The 19,653-nt window shown below is 33.7% G+C and overlaps 1 protein-coding gene across 1 annotated transcript in view; it reads left to right on the top strand.

The window, feature by feature from the left end:
* Positions 1-19,653, top strand: part of ENAH (ENAH actin regulator) — a 186,883-nt gene that overhangs the window by 119,236 nt on the left and 47,994 nt on the right. The window contains exons 5-7 of the mRNA XM_044674971.1: positions 8,695-8,751; positions 15,563-15,574; positions 16,024-16,108. Coding sequence (XP_044530906.1) covers positions 8,695-8,751; positions 15,563-15,574; positions 16,024-16,108 — 154 coding nt within the window. The remainder of the gene's footprint in view (positions 1-8,694; positions 8,752-15,562; positions 15,575-16,023; positions 16,109-19,653) is intronic.

Below are 19,653 nucleotides of genomic sequence, written 5' to 3'. Positions count from 1 at the left end.
TTCATTACTCTCCCCTTCTTTCATTTTAGCCAATCTGCTAGGTGTGAGGTGATACCTCAGAGTTGTTTTGATTTGCATTTCTCTAATTATTAGAGATTTGGAACACTTTCTCATGTGCTTATTGATACTTTTGATTTCTTTACCTGAAAATTGCCTATTCATGTCTCTTGCCCATTTATCAATTGGGGAATGGCTTGATTTTTTTTTTTATACAATTGATTTAATTCCTTGTATATTTGAGTAATTAGACCCCTGTCAGAATTTTTTGTTATAAAGATTTTTTCCCAATTTGTTGTTTCCGTTCTGATTTTGACTACATTGTTTTTGTTTGTACAAAAGCTTTTTAGCTTAATATAATCAAAACCATTTAATTTGCATTTTGTAATTTTCTCTAATTCTTGCTTGGTTTTAAAATCTTTCCTTTCCCAGAGATCTGACAGATATACTATTTTGTGTTCACTTAACTTATTTATAGTTTCTCTCTTTATATTCAAGTCATTCACCCATTCTGAATTTATCTTGGTGTAGGGTGTGAGATGTTGATCTAAACCATATCTCTCCCATATTGTTTTCCAAATTTTCCACACTTCCAATATTCTTATAAAGCCATACCATACTTTACTATTTCATTTTATATATTCTTTTACATTCTTTTTGGTCAGTGAATTCTCTTTATATTCACATTAGTTTCTTCAGTCGGATCTTCCTTTTCTTTTTTTATTGTCAGTGTTGTAAAATATTTCTCAAATTATGTGAAGAAAAGTAGTATGTGATAAAATGTCTCTGTATACTCTCTTATTTGTCCCTGCCCAGTTAAAGGTGAATAGTGTCAATATAGACAACATTTAATTCTTCCTGGTTTTCTTTATCTCATTTTCCTTTCTTGAATCCTTTTCCTTCTTTATCATCAACTCCTCCTTCTTTTTGTAACCTAGTAACCTAGTAACCTCTCTGACAAAGATTTTTTTGTTTATTTGTATTTTGCACATAGTAAGTCTTTAATAAATGTGTGTTAAATTGACCTGTATCCTGGTCATATTCCTTTTTAAGGAGATATTGCCGTTATACTATTTGAATGATATAGTATGAGTTTGTCAGTGTATTGTATAATATTTTATCTCTAAATGTGTACTGAATGAGCTTTGCTGTTTAAAAAATTATAAGAATCAGCAGACACATCAGAGGAGAATGTTTTGGGTCATAACAATTATACTAAAGTCAAATCATAAAGTCTTATAATGGGAAGTCTTCCTCTGTCCACTTCCCTTTTACTTCCTAGAAACCTGTACTTTTCATTGGAGGAAATAAGAAAAGATCTATTTCAGGAAAGTAATTGGGGTGAAAGAATTTGTGTTCCTTTGCTCCTGACTGCTTCTAGGATTTAGTGTACTCTGAGCCCTTGTTGTAATAACTAATTATTTCTTTCTACTTCCTTTTCTGCTATCATGAAGGGGGGTAGGCCTCTTTGCATTCCATATAATGTAGTCTCTCTCTCTCTACTTTTGCCCCAAGCAAAGGGCTGCATAATTTGTGATTTCACATCAGTCTAGTTAACATTTAGTACTATTTTTATACTGTAATTGAAAAAAATTTCTTTTGGTTGATTAGTTTTCTCCAACTCTTCATGATCCCATTATGGTTTTCTTGGCAAAGATACTGGACTGGTTTGCCTTTTTTTTTTTCCTCTAGCTCATTTTGCTAAGTGTCTTGAGGCTGGATTTGAACTCAGTTCTTCCTGACTCAAGAGCTGGCATTCTATCCAGTGTGCCGCCTACAGATTCAAGAGACTTCTAAGCTTGAATTTTTAGGGTGTAACAGTTGAAAAGATATAGAATATAGAATGGGAAGAGAGATAGAGGAGTCCACAATGGTGAAAAGGTTTTGCGATTGAATGACTTGAGAGAATATTATGGCTCTCAACAAAAATAGAGAAGCCAGGAAGGATTAGTGAGAAATTCTGTGATTTCAGTTTATGTGGGCTTTGAGGTAGTAATGGGAAAGATGATGATGATAATAGCTAATATTTATGTGGCACTTGCTTTGTGCTAGGCACTGTGCTAAGTAAGCTTTAGAATTATCCATTTGATTCTCACAACAACTCTGGGAGGTAGGTATTATTATTATCCTCATTTTAAAGATATAAAACATAAGGCAAATAGTTTGAGTGGCTTGTTTAGAATCACAGCTAGTAAATGTCTGAGGCTGAGTTTAAAGAGGAGCATATGAGAGGTATTAGTAAGGTGAAAATGATAGGATTTGGCTACTGTTTGGATATGGGCATTGTGTGAGAGAGTGTGACAGGAAGAATGACATCAAGATTGTTAGCTTGGATCAGAGATTGGTTGTACCCTCTACAGTAAAAGGAAGTTCAAAAGAGGAGAGGTTTTGTGGGAAAGCTAAAGAATTTAGTTTTGAACTTGTAGACTTTAAGGTGCCTATTGGACATGTCTTTAGAGTGTCCAGTTTGAAATGTCCAGTGGTCTTGTAGACCTAGAAAGGAAACCATAAAAAAAAAAAAAAAGAGGGTAATTAACAATCTCAGAGGCTACAGAGTGTTCAGAAAGGCCTTTCGAATTGACAGCTTTGGAGAGCAATTTCCATTGAATAATTTGGTTAGAAAACCAGGGTGTGTAGAGAATTGAGAAGAGAGTGAGAGGGAATAAAGTGGAAGCCACAAAAGAGAGAATTGCTATGGCACAATAGATAAAGAGAGTTTTTTGAGGATGTGGAAGATATGGGCATATTTGCAAGCAGTTAGGGAAATAGCCAGTAGAAAAAGAGATTGAAGATTAATGAGAGAGGGCAGCTAGGTAGCACAGTGGATAGTGTGCCAGGCCAAGAGTCAGAAGGACATCAGTTGAAATCTCTACTAAGACATTCTAGCTGTGTGACTCTAGATAAATCACTTAACCCCAGTTGCTTAGCCTTTGCCACTCTTTAGAACTGATATTAAGGTAAGGGTTAAAAAGAAATGATGATGAATGAGAGTGGAGAAGACCAGGGAGTACTGGAGAAGCTGAGATTGAATGGGATCATTTGTATAGGTAGAAGGATTAGCCTTAACAAGAGGAAATCCACCTCTTCCTGTTAGATTGGTGTGAAGGTGTGAGATAGAGGCAGAAGGCTTTTGTAGAATGAAGGCTTGTGTGAGATGAGGGAAAGGGGAAAAAAGCACTCTCTTTTAGCCTCAAATTTTTAAGGGGAAATTGGAGGCATAGTTCTCAGCTGATTGATTGGGGGTAAAAGAAGTCAATAGAGCTTTGAAGAGAGAAAAAAATGGGTTATCGAGTTAAATAAGAAAGATGGCTTGATATATTTTTTTCCTTTCACTTTTTCTTTCTTAACTTCTGCTACCAATTTAATGTTTTGGATGGAGGCTAAGAAAGAAGAGAAGCACAATTAAGGTCCTGAGATGGCAGTAGATTGGGATTTTCTTTTTCTTATTTTTATTTCTCTCCTGCCTCGGTTGTTGACAATATTCAGGATGCAATCTTGAAATGGGAGGGAAATAGATAAAATTCTAAGATGGGAGTCAGATGTGTTCCCTTCCTACTCCCTAACCTCTTTCAACCTTTTCTGCTAATGGGCATTGGAGTGGACAAGAAAAAGATAAGACTTTTACTTTCATTCTCTCATATAGCAGTAAGGAGACTATGAAGTAATGGGGGGGGGGGTGACACTGACTCATATCCTTTTCTTCACAGCGATCACCTTAGTTTAGGTCCTCATTATCTCTACTTCAGACCTAATTTCCTTGCCTTTAGCTTTTAGCTTCACCTTCACCCAGCTACCAGCATTATTTTCCTAATGTGTACTATACCATTCCCCTATTGAATAGCTTCATTGGTTCCTTTGTGTGTTGGGGTTAAAAGATAACTCATTCTGGCATTTAAGGCACTCACAAACTGGCACCATCTTACCTTCCTGGCATTATTTAATCCCATTCCTCTTCTTTTCTACACTCTACTCCTGAACCTATTGCCCATCTCATCTTGCTTTTCATTACCTCTCTAGTCAAGTCAATCATCTTTCATACCTAGGACACACTACCTCCTGCTCTCATCTGCCTATAAAGATCCTTGTCCTTTAAAGTCTAGGTCAGATGAAACTGAATCTATAAAACTTTCTGATTTCCCCTGGTTGAAAGTTATCTCACATCATAATTCTTTTTTGTTTCCCCCTTTTTAAAAAATCCTTACCTTCCCTCTTAGAATCAATACTGTATATTGGTTCCAAGGCAGAAGAGTGGTAAGGGCTAGGAATGGGGGTTAAGTGACTAGCCCAGGGTCACACAGCTCTAGGAAGTGTCTGAGGCCAGATTTGAACTGAGGACCTCTCCTCCCTAGGCCTGGCTCTCAATCTACTGAGTTACCCAGCTTCCCCCTTCACATCATATTTCTTAAAAAACTTTTTAATCTGTAGATTTCAGCTTTGTTCTTGTCATACTTGCCACTTTCTAGCTTATAACATACTAATGTACATTTCCTATCTCCTTATTAGATTTTAATCTTTAAGGTTGGGACATTGTTGATCCACTCCCTCCTACCACCCCAAATCATTGTATCCCCAGTGCTTAATGCTAACAGTAATTATTATTATTTAAATAAAATGTACATTTGTATAACATATTAAGGTTTGGAGAGTGCTTCACAGAATGTCTCATTTTATCCTTATGACAACCTTACAGGGTGTAGGTGCTATATTATCTTCCTTTTACTTATGAGGAAACTTAGAGTTTTGATAACTTGCCTAGGATCACATATCTAGTAAGTGACTGAGGCAGGATTTGAACTAGGTCATCTGGACTCCAGGCCCAATGCTGTATTGCACACTTAGCTTGTTCTAGGAACTTAGCACATTTTTGTACATAGTAGACACTGAATAAATGTTTGTTGAATTGGAATTAAATCAGATTGTTGGGGATTGAAACACAAATTGCAATAGGAAAAAAGGAGTAAAAAAAAAAGCAGCAGCATATAGTTTTTGGAATTGAGTCTTTCTGTGGTATCCTTCTTAATTAAAAGGATGATTTTAAGTCAGAATTTGCCTGGAGTAGAAAGCTAGATTTCTAGATATTTTCATATGCTCTTTACCTAGTGTTAAAATTTTAAAGTGGTATATGTTTTAGAGTGGAAATGAGTGTGAGTTGACATCCTCGTTTCCTTGCCTACCTAAATATAACTAAAATTTCTACTAAGATTTGTATAGTGTGTGTGTATGTACATACATATGTATATATATTTATATATCCAGAATCTTAATGAAATCAGAGATTCTTAATATCTTTTAACTGATCTTTTTAAAATCGTTACAGTGACACTGACCCCAACCAAGCTGCCCCCATTTTAGGAATATTTTAAATGGTGGAAGATCTTAGAGAACTGTTAGTTAATGAGAAGACTATTGCAGTAGTGATTGAGGCCCAAATTTGGGAGATGGCTGTATGAGTGAGGATAAAAGGTTGGACTGCAAGAGATGTGGTGGCAATAGAATTGAGGTATGTGAAGGAAAGCCAAGAGTCAGGTATCATCTTGAGGTTGTAAACCGGGATCATTGAAAAGATGGTAGTGTCCTCAGAAGAAATAGGGAAATTAGAAAAAATAGGCCTGTGGGGAAGGAATAAAATTCTTGTTTTGAACATTCCTTTGTTAAAACAAACATGTTGAATTTGAGATGCTGGCAGAAAATCTAGATGGAGTTGTCTATCAGTAGGTGTTAACATATGTGACTAGTACTAGATTTGTAGATTAGGATTCCACCTGCATGGAAATGATAAATTCAACTTATAGAAATGATATTGTCAAAAGAGAATGTATAGAAAGAGAAGAGGGCACAGGTTTAGGTATTCACCTAGCACAGGTTGTGAGACATGGATGTTGATCAAACAAAAGAAAACTGAGCAAGAGTAGTCAAGAAGGTAGGAGTAGGACTGAGAGAGCTGTGTCGCAAAAACCGAGAAGTATGTAGGTAGAGTATGTAGATAGAGAGTATGTGGTCAACAATATGAGATGTAATCCACAAAATATGAGGGAGAAATTGCTGAAACCCTTGAATTGAAGGTAGGGCCCGAAATTGCCACTATAACACCAGCATCTTTTATTCTGAATGAACATTAGAAAACTAGGGTTCTAGTCTTGTCTCAATCCATGCAACCTTTGGCAAATGACTTAGCTACTCTGAAACTTAGTTTCTTGATTTGTAAAATGAATAAAAGAATTTCCTTGTCTTGTGAAAGTCAAATGAGATTCAAAAACATTAAAGTGCCAAACAAATACGATTTATTTATTTTGCTGTCACCTTCTAACAGAGCTTGAATTACTTCTGACAGCATTTCAGTATTTTTCAGCTCATTTATGTTGCATAGAACCATCAGATCTTAGCATTGTAAGGAAATATTTGAAACATTTTTTTTTTTCTTTGCCCTCCTTTACTATTTGTGATTGGTTTAAAAGGTATCATCAAATGACTAGAAATTTGTCCCAGGCTAAATGTTAATGTAAGGTGAATTCTGTTGAAATTTGTTATATTTTAATGTCTTTTTTTCTTGTACAGAATTCTGTATTTCTAATCTTAACTAGTGAAGAAAGAGTTAATAGCATCAAGAATGTTAAGCAGGAAATGCTGTTATCCGTATGCATATGATGAAATGAATAATTTAGTATCTTTCGGTAAATGCAAACTGCAGTAAGAATTCAGTCAACCTTACCAGAGTAGTAAGCAATATTTTGCTTGTCAGCAAACATGAAGTGAAAATTCTGTTAGAAAAGAAAGCTTAAGCTCTTCATTGCAGGAATATTATTTAGAAGTTTTAAATCGTAATATGGATCCAGATCTTCTTTGGTCTAAAAACAGTAAGACTGCGTAAGAGAAATCATGGCTTACCTGCATTCTGACAATTCTCAGGAGGTAATTGGCAACTTTCCTTGCCATTATGGTTGGTAACAGGATTTGGCAGTTTTTGTGCTGTCACAAGCGGGATAATTTCTCAAGTTTTCCTTGTAAGTGTTTATTTTTTTTTTTAATGCTTCCTTATGTGCAGATTGTTTAAGAAAATGATGGCTAAAACATGAGCCGTTAGTCTAGTTTAATTTAATTCAAGCTCTATAAAAGTAGTTTTTTAAAAAAATTTTGTCAAGCAGTATTTGCAAAATAAATTCAGATTCTTAATTTTAATTAAGAAATTACTCTATAAGTTTTTCTATACTCATAGGCTAATCTTAGAATTACTTTGACAGAAATTTTGCCTATTATGTGATAATGTATATTATTTGTAACATCATTGTAAATGTCATCACTGTACATTTGAGAGCCTTGTAATATTGACACATTTGGCTTTTCATCCTCAATCTGAATGTTGTGTTTTGAATGTTAAAATGATTTAATAGGATCTCTTTCAAAATAAGAATGTCAGATATATTACTATATTAAATTCAAATCTTCTAAAAAGGATCCAGATCTCTTCAATATTTTTGTATTACTTTATGATTTAAATACTTTTAGATTTGCCCTCCTCTACTAAATATAAGTTGGTTTCATTCTGTTTTTAGGAAACAACATTTTGAGGCAGTACAAATTGTACTCTAAAGTATCACATTTATCTTTTTTAAAAAACTGCTTTGATTTTGGTAGTTGTTGCTTTAAAAGTTATTCTTTTTTTTGGTGATATTTAACCAGTTTATTTTTAACTCACTGAGTGTTGTTTCTTGGTTCCTACAAATAAGAACAGAGAACATTTCCCAAGAACTTTAAATCTTTTACAGATCATATTGAATTAGGAGATAGATATAGATATATGTACATATAAACAAATATTCCCCCTCCCCCCCCGTCTCCTACTTTTCTTCATACTTAATTTTGAATGTTGCATATAGTTGGATGAGCCCTTCGAAATTTCGTATTTAATTGGGATATAATCAGTGATGCTTGTCCTTTTTAAAATTCTGTGCAATAATTTAAATGTATTTGGTAACACACATAGATTTATTTAATGGATGTTCAGGGTTTCAATAATTTTTTTTTCTATTTGGGACATAAATATTTTTATTGATCAACTTACACAAATGGTTTGGAGGGGAAGGGAAAAATAACAGAATGGGACCCTCAGAGATGATGTGTTGCTACCATTTATGTCACTTTAATATTACAGAACTTCTTAATTGCTGTACGTTCTTTTCATTTTAATGGAATCTTTTTGAGAAATAGAAATTAGAAAAAAACATTTTTTATTTTCTTCTCAAAATATATTTTGCTCATCAGTATTTTCAGGTGAAAATTATCTTAAACAGAAGAGAGGGCACAAGTTTTTAGTGTACATATCATAAATTGAACTCTCTTAGATTCCTATCTCTTTTTAAACTTAGAAACCAGAAGCCTATTGTCCTCTTATTTGTACAATGAGAATGGTGAAATGAATGTTACTGTCCCATCTGATAGGTTTTATTATAAGGTTTTTTTCCTCCCAAAGATGAGATTGTGGATAGGGAAAAATAGTTGTTCATAAAAATATATGTATCTTACAGAGTACCAAATTCTTAGTAGACTTATAGGGAAAAGAGGAATAACTAAGAAATATGTATAAATACACATTAAACATTTAAAACCACCTTTTAGTCTACTATGAAGTCCCTGGACTAATCATTTACAGATGGCCCCTTTTGTCCTTTGAAGCTTCTAACACCAAGGTGTCTGTTGCAGCCCAGAGCAAGGTTACTGCTACCCAGGACAGCACTAATTTGCGATGTATTTTCTGTGGTAAGCAATATTACGTTTACATTATTTTTTTTCAAGCTGTGGTACATACTGCTTGCACTTTTCATAAGTCTTATTAACCCTAGGCCGTGGTCTAATTTGTGGTAATTGGAATTTATTATAAGCTATTGTTTTTATGTTGTGATCAGTGTTGTAAATGTATATTACTTTGATAGCTTTTGAGCCTGCTCATTAGGGAGGGGTACAGAATCATTCTTTGGGAAATCTTGACCACAATCAACTCTTGACTTATATAAATAATTGTTTTTTAAAGCTGTGTTTATAAAGAAATTATCTTTTTTCAGTAGAAATTTTTAATGATTACAACTCTTAAGGAATATTGGGACCTAAAAATTGTCTCCTCTTAAACAATTTTTTAAATTTAAATCTCATTATCTCCAGTTATTGAATAACTGTGAAGGGAATACAAACAATGTTTCATATCAACAGGATGGTGTCCTGGGTATGCTTTATCAAAAAAAAAAAAAAAAAAAAAAGGCAGTTCAAGTTATTGTCACTTAGGTGTAAACTTAGGCTATTAGAGAACATATCTATGATCCCACTTCATTTTAATGCCCTAAGACAAGGTATGAAAAAAATCAAACGTCCAAGTAAGAGGCTGGTCATTCTGTCTTTGGTTTTTACTTAGGCTTTTCCATTTTGTTTTCCTTTATTCCCCCTTTTATTCTAAAGTACTATATTTTGAAACTCCAAACTCTAAAAAAGCAGCATTAATTTGTCAGTTTCTAGAGTATAGAATAATTCAAAAAGTTGATTACTTAATAAGAAAAAAGAAATACTACAGATTTTATATTAGCAGTATAAATTCACTTAAGGTTATATTCATTACTATTACTATTTTGGAATATTTCAACTTATGCTGCTTTGTATGCAAGATAATCAGCATATCACTTTAAATATTAATATTGTTCATTTACTAGATGGAGATTAAGGATAAAGGAAAATTATAAGTTTGTGAATATTTTTGCTTTTCTCTGTTAAGCAAGAAAATATCATATTCTTCCAAAACAAAAACTATAATAGAGCATTAGTATTTAATTGTTGTAGTATACAGATATCACTTGCATTGTTTACTGATTTTAAGAATATGACAGATATGATGGTTGAATTAGGTTATCCATCATCAGCATCAAACTAAGCAAAAAATATTTATAAGGTTAAGTAGCGTAGGACATATATTTCTGATTTTCTTCCCTAGAGAGGTCATCCATGTTGTCTCAGGAAGCCAGCCTTATGTGAATATTCCATCTTAAATTGTAAACCACTATGTTTTTGCCTGTATTAAGAGCACTCTATTATTGATTCCTTTGAAAATTTTTTTGATTTTTGGTATATTACTATTTCTTTCATATTAAGACTATGAATAGAAAATACTGTTTGCAAATTGGCCAACCCTTTTTTAAATTAAGAGAACTTAACTTCCTGTAGAGAGACTAATTAATTCACTTCTAGGCAAAGTCATTTTATAAGAAGTTAGTAGTGAAGTGAAGAAAAAACCAACACCCCTTTTTGGGTTTGATTTGAATTAAGCAATGAAATGAATACTTAGGGCCTCTTTTTGAGAGTAAAAAACATTTATTAGCTTCCTTACTAAATGTCATGAAATGGAGATGACCTTTGGTTTGTTGAAGAATTTGCCAAATTGAGTGTGAAGTTGGGGAGGGGAAGAGAAGAAAGATTTGAGTGGTGGCCTGATGATGAATTTTTTGTTTCTTGTTGTGGCCAACCGGCTAAGTTAGCTTCTAAGAGTGTTGAATTTTTTTGGCTAGAGGAACTTATGAAACCTTTTAAGCTATGGAGGTATTGTGACATTTGTCAGTGAGGTATGTACTCTCACTGATTAAATAACATCTTTTTTTAAAGAAAATTTTATTTGCTTAATTTTTGTGTGTTTGAAATCCTCCACTAAGGTCTTATCTAATTACTACCATAATATGATGTGGAGATAATAATTTCTTGGCTATGCCAATTGTGTATATCTTTTGTCAGAGCCTATCAAGTGAGAATGACTTCAAACCCAGTCAGAAGACTTGTATTCATGTCACTTAAGGACTGGCTTAGCTAATTTTAGATAGTTTCAGCATCAGATTTGTCTATATAGGCATCCTTTTTTTTTTCTCCAATCACAGAAGCTCTCCAAAGACAATCCGTCAATTTTTAGAAATTTCAAAATAGGTAAATGGAAGGAGTACCCACACCAATGAAATCACAGCAACTTGCAATACAGTGAATGTTGAAATGAATAAAATATATTCTCTTTAACTGTATGGCTTAGTACTTTAATTGGTTTGTATCTAAAAAATAAAACTAGATTAATGGAAACAGATATGTAATGTTAATGAAAGAATTTTTTGTCAACTTGACAATTAAAAGACAAAAATATTCAAATGAAATTTTCTGTAATGAATTCAACTACTGACATTGCCATCCATTTGAAGGAGACCTGATGTGGCCAAAATGCATTATGGGAAGAGTACCACATTAGTATAATTAATAGGTTCTCCACTTAATAATCACGAAAATCAGTTGCTTTGGTAAAAGAATAGTAAGCTTTTGGTAGCCCTCTACTGTGTATTCTCTTCAGCTATCACCAGCCAGGATAGGTTAGTATCTGCTAAATGTCTATAACAGAATTCTTTGGGAAGGTAAAAACAGTAGAACAAGGTACAGTTCATATAATACTAAAAACAAAGAATACTCTTTCAATATTCTCTTTATCTCATAATTTCCTTTGTCAGATCTCACTAATTTGTTCTTTAAAATTGCCTTCATTATTATAAATCCCATTATGAGAGGATAGATTTTTAGATACATAATAATTATTGCTTCCTCTTAAAATATATGTTGATAGATAAAGAAATAAGTTCAAATTATCTTTTCCTTGTGGTTAAAGAGATTTGATGCCATTGTTTTGCTTTTCCTTACTGGAGTTTTCGTCTCCCTTATTGGAGTTTTATAATGACCATTTTAGAAGTAATGATGATTAAGCATACAGATCCTTAACTATATTTTGACTTGAGCAGACACCTATAATAACTTTTTATTAAACCAGTAAATAATCTTGTTAAGAAAAAGATAATTATTTTGACATTTTCCCCCAATATATTCTTCCTTTTAAATCCTTAATACATACAGATGTTTATATTACAATAGACAATATATACAAAATTTTTCATGCACTCAGGATTTAAAATAAAAAAAACCATTGTATGATAGCTTTAAAAAAAGAAACCCAATACAAACTAAGTGTAGAATTTCCCCCTAAATTTTAAAACTTGGAGTGAACAGGATTTAAATAAGTATGGTAGATTTTTTAATATTATACCTCTACAAGCCTTTGAAATTTTTTTTTTTTAATTTAAAGAAGTCTACTTATGGAGAAAAAATCATTACCTCATAGAACAGATTAGAAAAGAGTTGTGAGGGCTATTTAAAAAAAATCTTTTCATCATCTTTAAAGGACTTTGAAATGATTCCCATCTCTTCAGGGTTTCTTTTAAAAATATAATAATTAATTTTTATCAAAGATAAAATCACTCACAAAGGTCTGCTTTATTTTCACTGTAGAATCAGAAGTTATTTCTTCTATTATTTTACCTAAAGATAATTTTTCATTTCAGTTTTTCTTTTCCTCAATTAAAATATATTTTCTTTTTGTTTTTCTTAAATTTCATTCCTGTGGTTTTTACTCTGTTTTGCTTTTTTTAAATCAAAGATGTCATGCTTGAAGTATGATAGACCTTATTACTTTTTGCTTCTCCCTCAAAAAGAAAATGAGTAAAAATTATAAGATTGAATTCAGACTTTGCAGCCTCCGTCTTGGTCTATTACTTTTGCCTTAAAATGGATTGTTTTAATAAATAAGTAGCAAACAAAGTAAATTGATAATGTGATTCCAATATAGGAAATGTGGATCATTGTAGACATAAAAGTTTAGGGCAGTCCTGATGTAGAAACACAGGAGGAGCATGTTTCTTTGGAATGGAGTGGTTAAATCACAAACTCCCACCTTTCATTCACATTTTCTTTTTTCAGGTGGCACTCAGTGTATCGTACTCAAATCACAGACCTATTCCACAACCATTTTGCATACAATGTTTTTTAAGTTCATGCATTTGGTTTCTGCTCTTTTAAAAAGAATTCTGTATAATTATTGCTGAATACCTAAACTGTTGAATGAATGAAAGAAAACAAAAGTTTAGTAACAGATCTTCAGTCTTCCAATTTTTCCTTTTTGTTATTTTACAGAAATGCTTTTCTGATACCAAATGACCTGATATTTTTTAATTTATTAGTGTGAGGAGGCCTAAAGAAACCAGATCATGACTGAAAGAAATAAGGAAATAAGGATTCAAGCATATTAGGTTGCTTTATAAACCTGTTTTTGTTAGAAAACTTAATTGAGCTTTTGATACTTATTTTCATTAGATATATCAATTGTTTTGACAATTTGTGGATGTAGGGGGAGTTAAATGAAAACTATAAAAGATTGTTAAAATTTATAGGACTCAGAATTTTTCAACACTAAAACTCAAAACTCATTGAAACTATGTTTATAAAAAGAAGTTTTGCAGTATTTTCAAGTTTTCAGGCACAAAGAATTAGTATTATGATATCAGTCTTGCTGATCTATTTATTTCAAAGATAATAAGTATTATAATTTTAGGTTGATAGCAAATTGCTATAGTAGGGCTATTTTGATAGATAATTTAATAAGCTCTTAGATTATGATGTTAAAGTAATCTGTAAAGACTACAATTACCACCATTGCTAAATAATTTTTCATTATTTAATGGCATAGCTAAAATTTCACAATCTTAAGTGAGTTTACCAAAAATGTTACCTAGGTTCTTAAAATGATAGCAGTCTCAGATAAATATTGAGATCCTTATATTACTAACTAGGGTTTAGTATTCACTTTTAGAAAGTTTTTTGAGTTGTCTTTAGTTTTTTACCATGTACCTTGATAATGTGGTATAGTAAGAATACCCTTATTTTAGACCAGAGATCTGGATTCTAGTGCAATCTTCTATGTACTCATGGATAAGTCATGTAACCTGTGAGGCCTGAGTGTAGTAAACAAAAGCACTTTGTTAAACTTGAAAGTGCTGTGGAAATATGATAATTGCTATTATTTTGATAAAATCATCAAATTTTACTGCATTTTGGAACTAGAAAAAGAATTAAGAGATCATCTATTTCAACACTTTTTGCAAATAAGAAAACTGAGCCCAGAATCACAACTTTCTGAAGTGTCACATAACTTAAGTAATGAGAGAGGCCTAGGACCCAGGTCCAATCCAGTGTTCTACCTGACAATGAATTTAAAACAAAACAGAACAAAAAAAAAACTTTCTATAATTTGTATTACTTAAAAAGATTGCATCTTATCTTTGTATTTTGTACATGTCATGAACTTTGAAATTGGAGCAAAATTTCTTCCTTATATTGTATATGAACCTCAATTGCCAAAATATCAGAAAGCCTGACTACTTGGGAAAAAAAATCTTTCTGATGGACTAATAAATGGTTTTGCTTTAAAAATTTTAGATACTAGGTATTGTAAATAAATACTACCCCAAAGTATTTTAACCTATAAAAGACAACTATGTATAACTCATAATGGTATGAATTTTCATATTTAATTTACACTAAATAAAAATTGTTATTAGACATTCTTGGAAATAAATTAATCATGGTGATGATGTCAGTTACTTAAGCTTAATGCATCTGCTTTTCTATGAAAACTGATAAGCACCTGCTCTACTCATTCTTTCCCCAAAGTGGTGAACTAATACAAGATATTAATATGATAGTAACAGACTATATTCATATTTTCATTAGTTTTTGTGTGTATAATTCAGTATATTTTAAGATGCTTCTACTGTATCTGAATGATACACACTCCAACCTGCAAAATCGCTCAGCTATTTATAGTATGCTGCTTAGGTGAAAGTCGTAGAGTTTAAATATCCTTTATTTGAATGTTCGAAATGGATTACTTTTGGAAATTTAAATGCATATTTCATAGCAAATAATTACTGAAATTGCATTGTATGAGGTGAAAAATAGAATTCTGGTAAATAATCTTGATCCTTTATTGCTGGATCTGTTAACTATATTTCCAAATATGAAATCTAAAGCTTAGGTATTATCTAGACATTTAATCCTTGAACTTTAGTAGTCTAGTGGTTTTTCAAAAAATCTCAAAAATGCCTTAATTGGTCAACATCTTACTCTATTGGTGAATATGTTACCCTTTCGGCAAGTTTTGACATGCACATATTCAAGAATAGAAGGTGGCTAATATTTTTTTAATAGGCCGAGTTTTAAGGTTAAAATGTTTTGTTTCCTAAAATATGATGTTGTAGGAATAGTTCCAATATTTGTTAATTTCATCCTTAAAAACATTAAATTTATCTTACTGGTATTATTGTTACTAATTTGGGGAGCAGTTTCAGTTTGCAGCAGAAACTGCCCCAATAATAATGATGATTGACTTAGAGCATTAAGAGTAAACGGTCATAGCCATGGAACTATAAAAAAGCTTATTGGTAGCATGGAAGTTGCTTTGTACACAATAAGTTTTTGAAAAACTTAGATAGCCAAGCTAATTTTAAAGATTAAATTTAGTATCTGTTTTATTCAATTCCAGAAATGCTGACCATTAAACAAAAAAGACATTTTTCAGTTGGCCAAAAGATTTATAATATGCCTTAAATTTGCAGTAACATCATAAATCAGTATAGTAACAAGGTTCTCATGCTCTTTCTCTCCTGTTTTTCATTTCCAGTGTTCTATTTAGGTGAGTTTACAATTCTAATTCTTCCTTTTGAGTCTCTTTACACCCTTCTCATCCCTTCCCCCTCTCCCTTCAACCATGAATAATTACTTCAAAGATAATGTTTCTTCATTGTCTTAAAAGAATGTCAAGTTCAGGTGCCTCTTCAGATTCTCATTGAATACTTTTTTTACTCTTATGCTCTTCATGTATAAATTTTTATTTTTTCCTTATTACTGAAGTTTTTCCCATTTGTTTCAAGTAAGTCTTCTGGAAGTAATGACAGTATTTTGTTGCAGTCTTCTTTCATTTGCTGTGTGTTACGAAGCTTATGTTTTGTTTTGCTACAAAAGGAAGATATATTTGTAAAATATTTGTGATGATTTTGCATTATTTTTCTGTTTTTTTAAATAGTTTATCTACTTTAATCTAAAAGTAATACTCACTTATAATCTTGTTTTTCACTTTCATAGGTCCTACATTGCCTAGACAAAATTCACAACTGCCTTCCCAAGTGCAGAATGGTCCATCACAAGAAGAATTGGAAATTCAAAGAAGGTAAATTTACCTTAGGAATTTGTAATTTTCTGTCTTCTATACTACGATTGAAGAATTGCAGTATGGAGAAAGCCTAACATTGACTTTTTGGATAGGGTAGGTAGTTTGTCCTGTGAATTATTCTTTGATTTTATTTATTTTGTTCACTTTTTCTTATAGCAAGCAGAGATCTCCATTGAAAAAAAACTTGTTGTACAAGAAGACCTCACTTTTAGTCTTGGTTCTTCCACTTATTAACTCACTGACCTCTTCAGCTAAACCCTTAAGGCTTACTTGGTCTCAAAGTCCTCATCTGTAAATTGAGGTTGGGGTATATATCTCTAAGGACTCCTTTTAGCCTTAAATATAATGCAGAGAATTTCGCTGTTCAAGGAGGACTAGCCCCTTTGGTGTGAGGGCTTTGCTCATCAGAGTTGTTCATCTACCTTTGGGGTCTATCTAGCACTCAACTATCCCCTATGGCTCTAAGCCCTGATAGCCTTGTGTCTCAGCCCTGCTGGAATTAGGGGAATGTCTGCCTCAGGCATGGGAAGATTTCTCTTGGTAGAATGGGCTGATGAGAACAGTTTGTTCCAGTGACTATGAAGGTAGCGGAAACAGATTGCTGATGCTTTCATTGTAAACCTAATGGATGGAGAAGTAATGACTACTTAGTGGCTGGTACTGTCAACTTTACCTGAACCAGGGTTCTTTCTGCCCTGGCCCTTCTTCTCCTTCCCTGTATGCTATTTACTTAGAGATCCCATCAGCTCATTTGGATTCCATTATTGTCTTTATGCTAATGATGATCTGACCTCTAGTCCTCTGTCTCCAACTTCCTGTTGGACATCTCAAACTAGATGTGCCATGTTGTTGTTTAGTTGTTTTCTGTTGTATCCGACTCTTTGTGACCTGATTTGGGGTTTTCTTGGCAAAGAGACTGGAGTGGTTTTCTATTTCTTTCTCTAGCTCATTGTATAGATGAGGAAACTGAGACAAACGGGGCTACGTGACTTGCCCTGCATCACATAGCTAGTGTCTGAAGCTAGATTTGAACTTGGGAAGATGTTGGCTATTTCTGTGTGGCATAGACATCTTAAATTCAGCATGTCTGACATTGAGTTATTCTTCCAGCCCCCCACTCTCCTCATCCTCCAGCTGGAAACCATCCCTACCCCATCCTCTCCACTCCCCAATCCAATTTTGCATCAAGGGCTGTTAGTTTTGCCTCCAGTCATCTTCTGTTTGATGTTCAAAGCCCTTATAACCTGGCCCTATCCTACCTTCCTCTGTCTATGAGCTCTGCATTCCAATGACAATGGCTTCTTTTGCTGGTCCACAAATAAGGGTCCTCTGTCTTTTTCACTCAGTGTCTCCCTATCCTTAGAATGCTCTCCCTTCTCGCCTGGGCCTCCAAACTTCTGCCACAATCTCATCTTCTTTAACCTGTCACCTAGTTTGTAGATTGTCTCTCTAACTTGATTGGGAGCTTCTTGAGGGCAGGGGATCTGACTTATGTTTTTTTTTTTTTTTTTTTTTTTTTTTTTTTTGTTTTTTTGTTTTTGGTATCTTCAGCACTTACCACAATTCCTGGCATACAGTAGATGTTTAATAAATTTTTATTGATTAACTTCTCAGTCTAACTAAAGTTGTCTTCTACAAAGCATGTACTTTTACTGAACTACATGTTGTTAATTTATTTTGGTATACCCCTTAAAGAAAGTTCCTTAGGATCCTGCTGGTCACAATTTTAAAAATAGATGGTTCATATTAGTAGCATGTTCATAGGTGCTGCTGTGGTTAGTAAGCTGTGTCAGGAGTCATAGAGTCAGGAAGATCTCTGTTCAAATTTGTCCTTATATGCTAGCTGTGCGACTCTGAACAAGTCAGTTAAGCTCTACCTACCTCAGTTTTCTCAGTTGTAAATTGGAGTTCATAATAGCACCTATCTGTCGGGATTGCTTTGAGGACTAAGTGAGATAATATTTGTAAATTGCTTAACACAGTTTTTTTCTTTTTTTCCTCCAAACTCATACCTTCTATCTCAGAATTGATACTAAGTATATTAGTTCTAAGGCAGAAGAGTGATAAGGGCTAGGCAATGGGGAGGTTAAGTGACTTGCTCAAGGTCACACAACTAGGAAGCATCTGAGGCCAGATTTGAACCCAGGATCTCCCATCTCTAGGCCCTGCTCTCCCTATCCACGGTGCTACCTATCTGCCCCTTAGCACAGTTTTTATATGTAGTAGGTGCTTAATAAGTACTTTTCCCTCCCTTCCCCTGTAACACTATAACCATGAAGCACTGACTCCCAGTCATAGAATATTAGAGCCATCTTTTGGACATTATCTAGGCCAAGCCTTCCTTTTCTGGTAGAGGAAAGTGAGGCCTTGAGAAATTACTATCTGAAACAATGGTGAGAGCCAGAGTGCCATGTTCCAACAACCTTGTGCTTACTCAGCATTGAAGTAGGACAACATTCCAAGTCTGATTGTGAGTGTGAACAAGAAGAGAGAAAGACATGGGGTCTTGGACTGGAAGTAATTTTTAAAAACCTTTCTGAGTGATGATGGTGGAATGGTGCGATGTTGGGGAAATGGGGCTGAAAGAGAAGTTGGGTGGAGGAATGCCTGAGCAAAATATGATACTTTTTTTTAAACTCTTTTCTGTCTTAGAACCAGTACTGTGTATTGGTTCTAAGGTAGAAAAGTGGGAAAGGGCCAGGCAATGGGTTAAGTGGCTTGCTCAGGGTCATTTAGGCAGAACAACTAGAACTAGAACAACTACGCAGAACCTAAGGGAAGATTTTCCCTCCTTACTGGTTTAAAGATACTTTGTTCATGTAGTATAGTATAATTTTCTAACAGAGACACATTTATTTGTCTATTTATTTATTTATTAGCCTTTACCTTCCACCTTAGAATCAAAACTGTATATTGTTTCCAAGGCAGAAGAGTGGTAAGGGCTAGGCAATGGGGGTTAAGTGACTTACCCAGGGTCACACAGCTAGGAAATGTCTGAGGTCAGATTTGAACCCAGGACCTCCCATCTCTAGGCATGGCTCTCAATCCACTGAGCTACCCAGTTGCCCCCAGAGACTTTTATTTAAAGGTTTTTTTTTTTTCCGGTTTGTTTTTTTTTTTAACGTTTATTAATATACATTTTTAACATGGTTACATGATTCATGCTCCTCCTTCCCCCGCACTCCCCCCACCCATGGCCGATGTACATTTCCACTAGTTTTGTCATGTGTCCTTGATCAAGACCAATTTCCAAATTGTTGGTAGTTGCATTGGTGTGGTAGTTTTGAGTCCACACCCTCAATCATGTCCACCCCGACCCATACGTTCAAGCAGTTGTTTTTCTTATATGTTTCCTCTCCTGCAGTTCTTCCTCTGAATGTGGGTAGCATCTTTACCATAAATCCCTCAGAATTGTCCTGGGTCATTGCATTGTTGCTGGTACAGAAGTCCATTACATTCAATTTTACCACAGTATATCAGTCTCTGTGTATAGAGTTCTTCTGGCTCTGCTCCTTTCGCTCTGCATCAGTTCCCGGAGGTCT

The sequence above is a fragment of the Gracilinanus agilis genome, chromosome 4 (genome assembly GCF_016433145.1).
Source record: "Gracilinanus agilis isolate LMUSP501 chromosome 4, AgileGrace, whole genome shotgun sequence".
NCBI classification, from domain to species: Eukaryota; Metazoa; Chordata; class Mammalia; order Didelphimorphia; family Didelphidae; genus Gracilinanus; species Gracilinanus agilis.
This window is presented reverse-complemented; position numbering and strand designations above follow the sequence as displayed.